The sequence below is a fragment of the Mixophyes fleayi genome, unplaced genomic scaffold (genome assembly GCF_038048845.1).
Source record: "Mixophyes fleayi isolate aMixFle1 unplaced genomic scaffold, aMixFle1.hap1 Scaffold_3867, whole genome shotgun sequence".
NCBI classification, from domain to species: Eukaryota; Metazoa; Chordata; class Amphibia; order Anura; family Limnodynastidae; genus Mixophyes; species Mixophyes fleayi.
In genome coordinates, this window is record NW_027447850.1 from 10,001 (window position 1) to 22,730 (window position 12,730).

Sequence of the window (12,730 nt, forward strand, 5' to 3'; positions counted from 1 at the left end):
GTTGATAGTTTATTTTTTGTCAATTAACACGATGCAAAGTGAATGAACAGAAGAGAAATCTTAATCAAATCAACATTTGGTGTGACCACCCTTTGCCTTCAAAATAGCAGCAATACATCAATCCTTCTAGGTACACTTGCACACAGTTTTTCAAGAAACTCAGCAGGTTGTTCCAAACATCTTGGAGAACTAACCACAGACCTTCTGTGGATGTAACTTCCTCAAATCCTTCAGTCTCTTCATGTAATCACAGACAGACTCCATGATGTTGAGATCAGGGCTCTGTGGAGGCCATATCATCACTTCCAGGACTCCTTGTTCTACTTTACGGTGATGAAGATAGTTCTTAATGACATTGGCTGTATGTTTGGGGTCCTTGTCCTGCTGCAGAATAAATTCAGGCCCAATCAGAGGCCTCTCTGATGGTATCACATGATAGATAAGTACCTGTCTGTATTTCTCAGCATTGAGGACACCATTAATCCTGACCAAATCCTCTACTCCATTTGCTGAGATGCAGACACTCATTATTGTACCACTCTCCAGCCCTTCGGCTGAGATCTGTAAAATACTAGTGGGACCCAGGTAATCCCATATACTGTTCGGAGAAGTCTGTCCAGAAGTGGTCTTCAGGGAAGAATTGCAGCCAAAATGCCAACCTTTTATGTGGAAACAAAGCCAAGCGACTCAACTATACACAAAAACATAGGATCTGGGGTGCAGAAAAATGGCAGCAGGTGCTCTGGACTGATGAGTCAAAATTTTAAATATTTGACTGTAACAGAAGGCAGTTTGTTTGCAGAATGACTGGAGAGCGGAGTCAGTACGATGCTCTGGGCAATGTTCTCCTGGGAAACCCTGGGTCCTGACATTCATGTGGATGTTACATTGACACGTAGCACCTACCTAAACATTGGTGCAGACCAAGTACACCCCATCATGGCAGCGGTATTACCTGATGGCAGTGGCCTCATATAGCCGGATAATGCTCCATGCCAAATATTGTTTAGGATGGGTTTGAAAAACATGACAAAGAGTTCAAGGTTTTGACTCAGCCTCTAAATTCCCCAGATGTCAATCCAAACGGCCATCTGTGGGATGTGCTGGAAGAACAAGTCCGAGCCATGGAGACCCCACCTCACAACTTACAGAACTTAAAGAATCTGCTGCTAATGTCTCGGTGACTGATACCACAGGACACTCTGAGGTCTTGTGGAGTCCATGTCTGGATGGGTCAGTGCTGTTTTGGCGGCACAAGGGGGAGCTACACACGTATTCGTTTTTAATATTGTAGCTGATCAGTGTATAAGTGACTACATAGTCTTGTGAGTTGAACAATCAGTCTGTCATTAAGTCTTAGTAAAGAGGAAGTATGAGAACACAGAGGTTACACAAGTACCCGGATAGATTCCTGTGCATCCAATCTACCATACATCTTGGCTGATTACACTGCAATGCTTATGGCCACCTTACCAAAACTTGCACACACTAATCTTATCATTCACTAATAATACCCGACAAATCAATGTAATGACCATATTAGTAGACCCTCCACTAAATCCATATGTAATTGTAACTATGAGCAGCTCCAAGCACAACACTCACCACAGAAATAACAAGGATCAGAATCACGGCCAGGACGATCAAATTTTTGAAGCTTGACAAATCCCGGTCTGAGAGAACTCCATAGAACTGACTGGGCAAGATACCAACCTGGTATACCATCAGCTGCCCTGTGAGGAGAAAGACGGACGACCATGAGAGAAGAATGATTACACACAACCAAGATACCAACCTGGTATAGCATCAGCTGCCCTGTGAGGAGAAAGAGACAACCAGAAGAATACACAGGTTCCCTGCTGTTTAAACACATAAATTATTTAGAATCCTCATTTATCGAGACTGAGGTACAAGTTACAAAAGACTAGAATGATAACATACTGAAAGCTTTGGATGCTGCTTCTCCTGAAGTGTCTTACAACCCTCCGAACCTGCTAATCCCCCGCTACACGTGAGGCCAGGGATGGACCACGTTACCATGTTTAGGTAACACGCAGTCGCACCTCACAACACAATGTTGTCTCTGCATTAATAAAATTGTTTCAGTGAATCACTAGTCTTAATATGGAGTTTACAGGCCACGATGACATTGTGGGATCATCTAATCTAAAACCATAGCCCACACTGGACATTATACCAAATCTTGTATAGTCAATGTCTTTGTAACCAGCCAAGGCAACTATGCCAGGAAAATGCCCTCCCAAGCTAGAGACAGCTTCATTTCTAAGGGGACAGGTTCTCATGATACGCCAAGTCCTCACTTCTTCTACATTCTACAGCGGGTCTCAGGCACCCAGAGACCGTTCGCTCATTTATGGAGAAGTCTGGACTCCTGGGAAAACACGTGACAAAAAGTGGGACTGGTCTGTTAAAGATCAGTATTACTTCTTTCAGAAGTAGTTACACTTGGCACACGCTGGGGTCTTGTCACTGTGAGGGCAGAAGAGGAGTAAAACTTGTGATATAGAGTAGCGGATTTATCCTTACACCCCGGTGTGCCGGACCTATAATCTGTACATCAATCAGTGGACAGAGCCGCACACACACATTTACTGTCACCTCCCAAATCCCCTGCAATAACCCCACAACTTCTGGCCCACTTCAATATACATTCTTTCATTGTACGCTACATTAGTGATGCACAACCATACATGGTCCAAGGGCCACACTGGTGGATTATAGTCATTAGAAGGGGCAGTGGTAAAATGCGTAGAATGTGCTACAGGAAAATAAACCTCTTGTGGTGACAGAACTGCGTCACGTCGTACCCCTCCCACCTCTAGAACACCTGTCCAGCTGTGAGTTCTGTACAACTCATTCATTCTGATTCGCTATCAGATGGTCTCCCTGTGGCTGCCCCTAACCCTAACGTCACAGTAAGAGCCAGTAAAATCTACGACAGATACATAACTAATAACACTACAGTATCTGTCCTGCGATGGCCTTGTGCATTGTTCATGTAACCTGTGTATAACATGAGCGCTCACCTGTTAGTGCCACTATCAGAAGTGTAAACAACATCAGTGTGTTGGGAGACGTCCATCTTGGAAACAGCACACTCTGAATTTTCAGGAATCTGCACAGAAAGATCCAGTCCAGCCGCGGTCTGTGAGAAGGAAGGTGCGGGAGAGTGAGAACAGGGGGGAGACTGGGAGGCCAGAAGCAGGTGTAGAATATGGATGTGGATGATGGAACCTGGGGCTGGTAAACTGTGCAGGACAACATGAAGTCAGTAAGAGACTCTATAGGTCCAGTATAGATCCCACTCCCCAGCTGTTATCACAAGTTCCCTCCATCCCAAAAACATTTACATCACGGGTCTCATGTTCTTCCCTTATCTAACAACACATTTCAGAAAACGTCTGTCCTAACCCCCTATCCCTGTCTGTTTGTGATCGAGGCCTCTTACCACTGATAATGCCTTGCTGGAGCCATATAATCCCCCAATACACACCCCGTCTATAATCCCCCGATCTATAATATCCCCCAATACACACCCCGTCTATAATCCCCCGATCTATAATATCCCCCAATACACATCCCGTCTATAATCCTCCCGGTCTATAATATCCCCCAATACACATCCCGTCTATAATCCCCCGATCTATAATATCCCCCAATACACACCCCGTCTATAATCCCCCGGTCTATAATATCCCCCAATACACACCCCGTCTATAATCCTCCCGGTCTATAATATCCCCCAATACACATCCCGTCTATAATCCTCCCGATCTATAATATCCCCCAATACACATCCCGTCTATAATCCCCCGATCTATAATATCCCCCAATACACACCCCGTCTATAATCCCCCGGTCTATAATATCCCCCAATACACACCCCGTCTATAATCCTCCCGGTCTATAATATCCCCCAATACACATCCCGTCTATAATCCCCCGATCTATAATATCCCCCAATACACATCCCGTCTATAATCCTCCCGGTCTATAATATCCCCCAATACACACCCCGTCTATAATCCCCCCTGGTTTATAATATCCCCCAATACACACCCCGTCGATAATCTTCCCGGTCTATAATATCGCCCAATACACATCCCGTCTATAATCCCCCGGTCTATAATATCCCCCAATAAACACCCCGTCTATAATCCTCCCGGTCTATAATATCCCCCAATACACATCCCGTCTATAATCCCCCGATCTATAATATCCCCCAATACACACCCCGTCTATAATCCCCCGGTCTATAATATCCCCCAATACACACCCCGTCTATAATCCTCCCGGTCTATAATATCCCCCAATACACATCCCGTCTATAATCCCCCGATCTATAATATCCCCCAATACACATCCCGTCTATAATCCCCCCTGGTTTATAATATCCCCCAATACACACCCCGTCGATAATCTTCCCGGTCTATAATATCGCCCAATACACATCCCGTCTATAATCCCCCGGTCTATAATATCCCCCAATAAACACCCCGTCTATAATCCTCCCGGTCTATAATATCCCCCAATACACACCCCGTCTATAATCCCCCGATCTATAATATCCCCCAATACACACCCCGTCTATAATCCCCCGATCTATAATATCCCCCAATACGCATCCCGTCTATAATCCCCCCTGGTTTATAATATCCCCCAATACACACCCCGTCGATAATCTTCCCGGTCTATAATATCGCCCAATACACATCCCGTCTATAATCCCCCGGTCTATAATATCCCCAAATACACACCCTGTCTATAATCCCCCCGGTCTATATTATCGCCCAATACACATCCCGTCTATAATCCCCCGGTCTATAATATCCCCCAATACACACCCCGTCTATAATCCCCCCGGTCTATAATATCCCCCAATACGCATCCCGTCTATAATCCCCCCTGGTTTATAATATCCCCCAATACACACCCCGTCGATAATCTTCCCGGTCTATAATATCGCCCAATACACATCCCGTCTATAATCCCCCGGTCTATAATATCCCCCAATACACACCCCGTCTATAATCCTCCCGGTCTATAATATCCCCCAATACACATCCCGTCTATAATCCCCCGATCTATAATATCCCCCAATACACATCCCGTCTATAATCCCCCCTGGTTTATAATATCCCCCAATACACACCCCGTCGATAATCTTCCCGGTCTATAATATCGCCCAATACACATCCCGTCTATAATCCCCCGGTCTATAATATCCCCAAATACACACCCTGTCTATAATCCCCCCTGGTTTATAATATCCCCCAATACACATCCCGTCTATAATCCCCCGGTCTATAATATCCCCCAATACACATCCCGTCTATAATCCCCCGGTCTATAATATCCCCCAATACACACCCCGTCGATAATCCTCCCGGTCTATAATATCCCCCAATACACACCCCGTCTATAATCCCCCGGTCTATAATATCCCCCAATACACATCCCGTCTATAATCCCCCCTGTTCTATAATATCCCCCAATACACATCCCGTCTATAATCCCCCCGGTCTATAATATCACCCCAGCTGTAACCCCCTCACTCTCAGAACAAATGTAATATAGACAACCTCAAGGTCCAATCATTGCATCTGTCTAAAGCCCCCTCCCCATGTACAGTGCGTACAGCCCCCTCCCCATGTACAGTGTCTACAGCATCCTCCCCATGTACAGTATCTACAGACCCCTCCCCATGTACAGTGTCTACAGCCCCCTCCCCATGTACAGTGTCTACAGCCTCCTCCCCATGTACAGTGTCTACAGCCCCCTCCCCATGTACAGTATCTACAGACCCCTCCCCATGTACAGTGTCTACAGCCCCCTCCCCATGTACAGTGTCTACAGCCTCCTCCCCATGTACAGTGTCTACAGCCTCCTCCCCATGTACAGTGTCTACAGCCCCCTCCCCATGTACAGTGTCTACAGCCCCCTCCCCATGTACAGTGTCTACAGCTCCCTCCCCATGTAGTGTCTACAGCCCCCTCCCCATGTACAGTGTCTACAGCCTCCTCCCCATGTACAGTATCTACAGCCCCCTCCCCATGTACAGTGTCTACAGCCCCCTCCCCATGTACAGTGTCTACAGCCCCCTCCCCATGTACAGTATCTACAGCCCCCTCCCCATGTACAGTGTCTACAGCCCCCTCCCCATGTACAGTGTCTACAGCCTCCTCCCCATGTACAGTGTCTACAGCCCCCTCCCCATGTACAGTGTCTACAGCCTCCTCCCCATGTACAGTATCTACAGCCTCCTCCCCATGTACAGTATCTACAGCCTCCTCCCCATGTACAGTGTCTACAGCCTCCTCCCCATGTACAGTGTCTACAGCCCCCTCCCCATGTACAGTGTCTACAGCCCCCTCCCCATGTAGTGTCTACAGCCCCCTCCCCATGTACAGTATCTACAGCCTCCTCCCCATGTACAGTATCTACAGCCTCCTCCCCATGTACAGTATCTACAGCCTCCTCCCCATGTACAGTATCTACAGCCCCCTCCCCATGTAGTGTCTACAGCCCCCTCCCCATGTACAGTGTCTACAGCCTCCTCCCCATGTACAGTGTCTACAGCCTCCTCCCCATGTACAGTGTCTACAGCCTCCTCCCCATGTACAGTGTCTACAGCCCCCTCCCCATGTACAGTGTCTACAGCCCCCTCCCCATGTAGTGTCTACAGCCCCCTCCCCATGTACAGTATCTACAGCCTCCTCCCCATGTACAGTATCTACAGCCTCCTCCCCATGTACAGTATCTACAGCCTCCTCCCCATGTACAGTATCTACAGCCCCCTCCCCATGTAGTGTCTACAGCCCCCTCCCCATGTACAGTATCTACAGCCCCCTCCCCATGTACAGTGTCTACAGCCTCCTCCCCATGTACAGTGTCTACAGCCTCCTCCCCATGTACAGTGTCTACAGCCCCCTCCCCATGTACAGTGTCTACAGCCCCCTCCCCATGTACAGTGTCTACAGCTCCCTCCCCATGTAGTGTCTACAGCCCCCTCCCCATGTACAGTGTCTACAGCCTCCTCCCCATGAACAGTATCTACAGCCCCCTCCCCATGTACAGTGTCTACAGCCCCCTCCCCATGTACAGTGTCTACAGCCCCCTCCCCATGTACAGTATCTACAGCCCCCTCCCCATGTACAGTGTCTACAGCCCCCTCCCCATGTACAGTGTCTACAGCCTCCTCCCCATGTACAGTGTCTACAGCCCCCTCCCCATGTACAGTGTCTACAGCCTCCTCCCCATGTACAGTATCTACAGCCTCCTCCCCATGTACAGTATCTACAGCCTCCTCCCCATGTACAGTGTCTACAGCCTCCTCCCCATGTACAGTGTCTACAGCCCCCTCCCCATGTACAGTGTCTACAGCCCCCTCCCCATGTAGTGTCTACAGCCCCCTCCCCATGTACAGTATCTACAGCCTCCTCCCCATGTACAGTATCTACAGCCTCCTCCCCATGTACAGTATCTACAGCCTCCTCCCCATGTACAGTGTCTACAGCCTCCTCCCCATGTACAGTGTCTACAGCCCCCTCCCCATGTACAGTGTCTACAGCCCCCTCCCCATGTAGTGTCTACAGCCCCCTCCCCATGTACAGTATCTACAGCCTCCTCCCCATGTACAGTATCTACAGCCTCCTCCCCATGTACAGTATCTACAGCCTCCTCCCCATGTACAGTATCTACAGCCCCCTCCCCATGTAGTGTCTACAGCCCCCTCCCCATGTACAGTGTCTACAGCCTCCTCCCCATGTACAGTGTCTACAGCCCCCTCCCCATGTACAGTGTCTACAGCCTCCTCCCCATGTACAGTGTCTACAGCCCCCTCCCCATGTAGTGTCTACAGCCCCCTCCCCATGTAGTGTCTACAGCCTCCTCCCCATGTACAGTATCTACAGCCCCCTCCCCATGTACAGTGTCTACAGCCTCCTCCCCATGTACAGTGTCTACAGCCTCCTCCCCATGTACAGTGTCTACAGCCCCCTCCCCATGTAGTGTCTACAGCCCCCTCCCCATGTACAGTGTCTACAGCCTCCTCCCCATGTACAGTGTCTACAGCCCCCTCCCCATGTACAGTGTCTACAGCCTCCTCCCCATGTACAGTGTCTACAGCCTCCTCCCCATGTACAGTGTCTACAGCCTCCTCCCCATGTACAGTGTCTACAGCCTCCTCCCCATGTACAGTGTCTACAGCCCCCTCCCCATGTACAGTGTCTACAGCCCCCTCCCCATGTACAGTGTCTACAGCCTCCTCCCCATGTACAGTGTCTACAGCCCCCTCCCCATGTACAGTGTCTACAGCCTCCTCCCCATGTACAGTGTCTACAGCCCCCTCCCCATGTACAGTGTCTACAGCCTCCTCCCCATGTACAGTGTCTACAGCCTCCTCCCCATGTACAGTGTCTACAGCCTCCTCCCCATGTACAGTGTCTACAGCCTCCTCCCCATGTACAGTGTCTACAGCCTCCTCCCCATGTACAGTGTCTACAGCCCCCTCCCCATGTACAGTGTCTACAGCCTCCTCCCCATGTACAGTGTCTACAGCCCCCTCCCCATGTACAGTGTCTACAGCCTCCTCCCCATGTACAGTGTCTACAGCCCCCTCCCCATGTAGTGTCTACAGCCCCCTCCCCATGTACAGTGTCTACAGCCTCCTCCCCATGTACAGTGTCTACAGCCCCCTCCCCATGTACAGTGTCTACAGCCTCCTCCCCATGTACAGTGTCTACAGCCTCCTCCCCATGTACAGTGTCTACAGCCTCCTCCCCATGTACAGTGTCTACAGCCTCCTCCCCATGTACAGTGTCTACAGCCCCCTCCCCATGTACAGTGTCTACAGCCTCCTCCCCATGTACAGTGTCTACAGCCTCCTCCCCATGTACAGTGTCTACAGCCCCCTCCCCATGTACAGTGTCTACAGCCTCCTCCCCATGTACAGTGTCTACAGCCCCCTCCCCATGTACAGTGTCTACAGCCTCCTCCCCATGTACAGTGTCTACAGCCTCCTCCCCATGTACAGTGTCTACAGCCTCCTCCCCATGTACAGTGTCTACAGCCTCCTCCCCATGTACAGTGTCTACAGCCTCCTCCCCATGTACAGTGTCTACAGCCCCCTCCCCATGTACAGTGTCTACAGCCTCCTCCCCATGTACAGTGTCTACAGCCCCCTCCCCATGTACAGTGTCTACAGCCTCCTCCCCATGTACAGTATCTACAGCCCCCTCCCCATGTACAGTATCTACAGCCCCCTCCCCATGTACAGTATCTACAGCCCCCTCCCCATGTAGTGTCTACAGCCCCCTCCCCATGTACAGTGTCTACAGCCTCCTCCCCATGTACAGTATCTACAGCCCCCTCCCCATGTACAGTGTCTACAGCCCCCTCCCCATGTACAGTGTCTACAGCCTCCTCCCCATGTACAGTGTCTACAGCCCCCTCCCCATGTACAGTGTCTACAGCCTCCTCCCCATGTACAGTATCTACAGCCTCCTCCCCATGTACAGTATCTACAGCCTCCTCCCCATGTACAGTGTCTACAGCCTCCTCCCCATGTACAGTGTCTACAGCCCCCTCCCCATGTACAGTGTCTACAGCCCCCTCCCCATGTAGTGTCTACAGCCCCCTCCCCATGTACAGTATCTACAGCCTCCTCCCCATGTACAGTATCTACAGCCTCCTCCCCATGTACAGTATCTACAGCCTCCTCCCCATGTACAGTATCTACAGCCCCCTCCCCATGTAGTGTCTACAGCCCCCTCCCCATGTACAGTGTCTACAGCCTCCTCCCCATGTACAGTGTCTACAGCCCCCTCCCCATGTACAGTGTCTACAGCCTCCTCCCCATGTACAGTGTCTACAGCCCCCTCCCCATGTAGTGTCTACAGCCCCCTCCCCATGTACAGTGTCTACAGCCTCCTCCCCATGTACAGTGTCTACAGCCCCCTCCCCATGTACAGTGTCTACAGCCTCCTCCCCATGTACAGTGTCTACAGCCTCCTCCCCATGTACAGTGTCTACAGCCTCCTCCCCATGTACAGTGTCTACAGCCTCCTCCCCATGTACAGTGTCTACAGCCCCCTCCCCATGTACAGTGTCTACAGCCTCCTCCCCATGTACAGTGTCTACAGCCTCCTCCCCATGTACAGTGTCTACAGCCCCCTCCCCATGTACAGTGTCTACAGCCTCCTCCCCATGTACAGTGTCTACAGCCCCCTCCCCATGTACAGTGTCTACAGCCCCCTCCCCATGTACAGTGTCTACAGCCTCCTCCCCATGTACAGTGTCTACAGCCTCCTCCCCATGTACAGTGTCTACAGCCTCCTCCCCATGTACAGTGTCTACAGCCTCCTCCCCATGTACAGTGTCTACAGCCCCCTCCCCATGTACAGTGTCTACAGCCTCCTCCCCATGTACAGTGTCTACAGCCCCCTCCCCATGTACAGTGTCTACAGCCTCCTCCCCATGTACAGTATCTACAGCCTCCTCCCCATGTACAGTATCTACAGCCCCCTCCCCATGTACAGTATCTACAGCCCCCTCCCCATGTAGTGTCTACAGCCCCCTCCCCATGTACAGTATCTACAGCCTCCTCCCCATGTACAGTGTCTACAGCCTCCTCCCCATGTACAGTATCTACAGCCTCCTCCCCATGTACAGTGTCTACAGCCCCCTCCCCATGTACAGTGTCTACAGCCCCCTCCCCATGTACAGTGTCTACAGCCCCCTCCCCATGTACAGTGTCTACAGCCCCTCCCCATGTACAGTGTCTACAGCCTCCTCCCCATGTACAGAATCTACAGCCCCCTCCCCATGTACAGTATCTACAGCCCCCTCCCCATGTAGTGTCTACAGCCCCCTCCCCATGTACAGTGTCTACAGCCCCCTCCCCGTGTACAGTGTCTACAGCCCCCTCCCCGTGTACAGTGTCTACAGCCTCCTCCCCGTGTACAGTATCTACAGCCCCCTCCCCGTGTACAGTATCTACAGCCCCCTCCCCGTGTACAGTATCTACAGCCCCCTCCCCGTGTACAGTATCTACAGCCCCCTCCCCGTGTACAGTATCTACAGCCCCCTCCCCATGTACAGTGTCTACAGCCCCCTCCCCATGTACAGTGTCTACAGCCCCCTCCCCATGTACAGTGTCTACAGCCCCCTCCCCATGTACAGTGTCTACAGCCCCCTCCCCATGTACAGTGTCTACAGCCTCCTCCCCATGTACAGTATCTACAGCCCCCTCCCCATGTACAGTATCTACAGCCCCCTCCCCATGTACAGTATCTACAGCCCCCTCCCCGTGTACAGTGTCTACAGCCCCCTCCCCGTGTACAGTGTCTACAGCCCCCTCCCCGTGTACAGTATCTACAGCCCCCTCCCCGTGTACAGTATCTACAGCCCCCTCCCCGTGTACAGTATCTACAGCCCCCTCCCCGTGTACAGTATCTACAGCCTCCTCCCCGTGTACAGTATCTACAGCCCCCTCCCCATGTACAGTATCTACAGCCCCCTCCCCATGTACAGTGTCTACAGCCCCCTCCCCATGTAGTGTCTACAGCCCCCTCCCCATGTACAGTGTCTACAGCCTCCTCCCCATGTACAGTATCTACAGCCTCCTCCCCATGTACAGTGTCTACAGCTCCCTCCCCATGTACAGTGTCTACAGCTCCCTCCCCATGTACAGTGTCTACAGCCCCCTCCCCATGTACAGTGTCTACAGCCCCCTCCCCATGTACAGTGTCTACAGCCCCCTCCCCATGTACAGTATCTACAGCCCCCTCCCCATGTACAGTGTCTACAGCCTCCTCCCCATGTACAGTGTCTACAGCCCCCTCCCCATGTACAGTATCTACAGCCCCCTCCCCATGTACAGTGTCTACAGCCTCCTCCCCATGTACAGTATCTACAGCCCCCTCCCCATGTACAGTATCTACAGCCCCCTCCCCATGTAGTGTCTACAGCCCCCTCCCCATGTACAGTGTCTACAGCCCCCTCCCCATGTACAGTGTCTACAGCCCCCTCCCCATGTACAGTGTCTACAGCCTCCTCCCCGTGTACAGTATCTACAGCCTCCTCCCCGTGTACAGTATCTACAGCCCCCTCCCCGTGTACAGTATCTACAGCCCCCTCCCCGTGTACAGTATCTACAGCCCCCTCCCCGTGTACAGTATCTACAGCCTCCTCCCCGTGTACAGTATCTACAGCCCCCTCCCCATGTACAGTATCTACAGCCCCCTCCCCATGTACAGTGTCTACAGCCCCCTCCCCATGTACAGTGTCTACAGCCCCCTCCCCATGTACAGTGTCTACAGCCCCCTCCCCATGTACAGTGTCTACAGCCCCCTCCCCATGTACAGTGTCTACAGCCTCCTCCCCATGTACAGTATCTACAGCCCCCTCCCCATGTACAGTATCTACAGCCCCCTCCCCATGTATAGTGTCTACAGCCTCCTCCCCATGTACAGTATCTACAGCCTCCTCCCCGTGTACAGTATCTACAGCCCCCTCCCCATGTACAGTATCTACAGCCCCCTCCCCGTGTACAGTATCTACAGCCCCCTCCCCGTGTACAGTATCTACAGCCTCCTCCCCGTGTACAGTATCTACAGCCCCCTCCCCATGTACAGTATCTACAGCCCCCTCCCCATGTACAGTATCTACAGCCCCCTCCCCATGTACAGTGTCTACAGCCCCCTCCCCA

At 51.7% G+C, this 12,730-nt stretch overlaps 1 protein-coding gene across 1 annotated transcript in view; it reads right to left on the minus strand.

The window, feature by feature from the left end:
* The window catches only part of LOC142133672 (lysosomal cobalamin transporter ABCD4-like), a gene marked incomplete at its 3' end in the record, with an annotated part of 7,083 nt that extends 3,609 nt beyond the window's left edge, over positions 1 to 3,474 (minus strand). Inside the window, exons 1-2 of the mRNA XM_075194465.1 lie at positions 3,048 to 3,474; positions 1,606 to 1,733 (exon numbers count right to left, since the gene is read on the minus strand). Coding sequence (XP_075050566.1) covers positions 1,606 to 1,733; positions 3,048 to 3,285 — 366 coding nt within the window. The remainder of the gene's footprint in view (positions 1 to 1,605; positions 1,734 to 3,047) is intronic.
* Between the last annotated feature and the right edge of the window lie 9,256 nt (positions 3,475 to 12,730).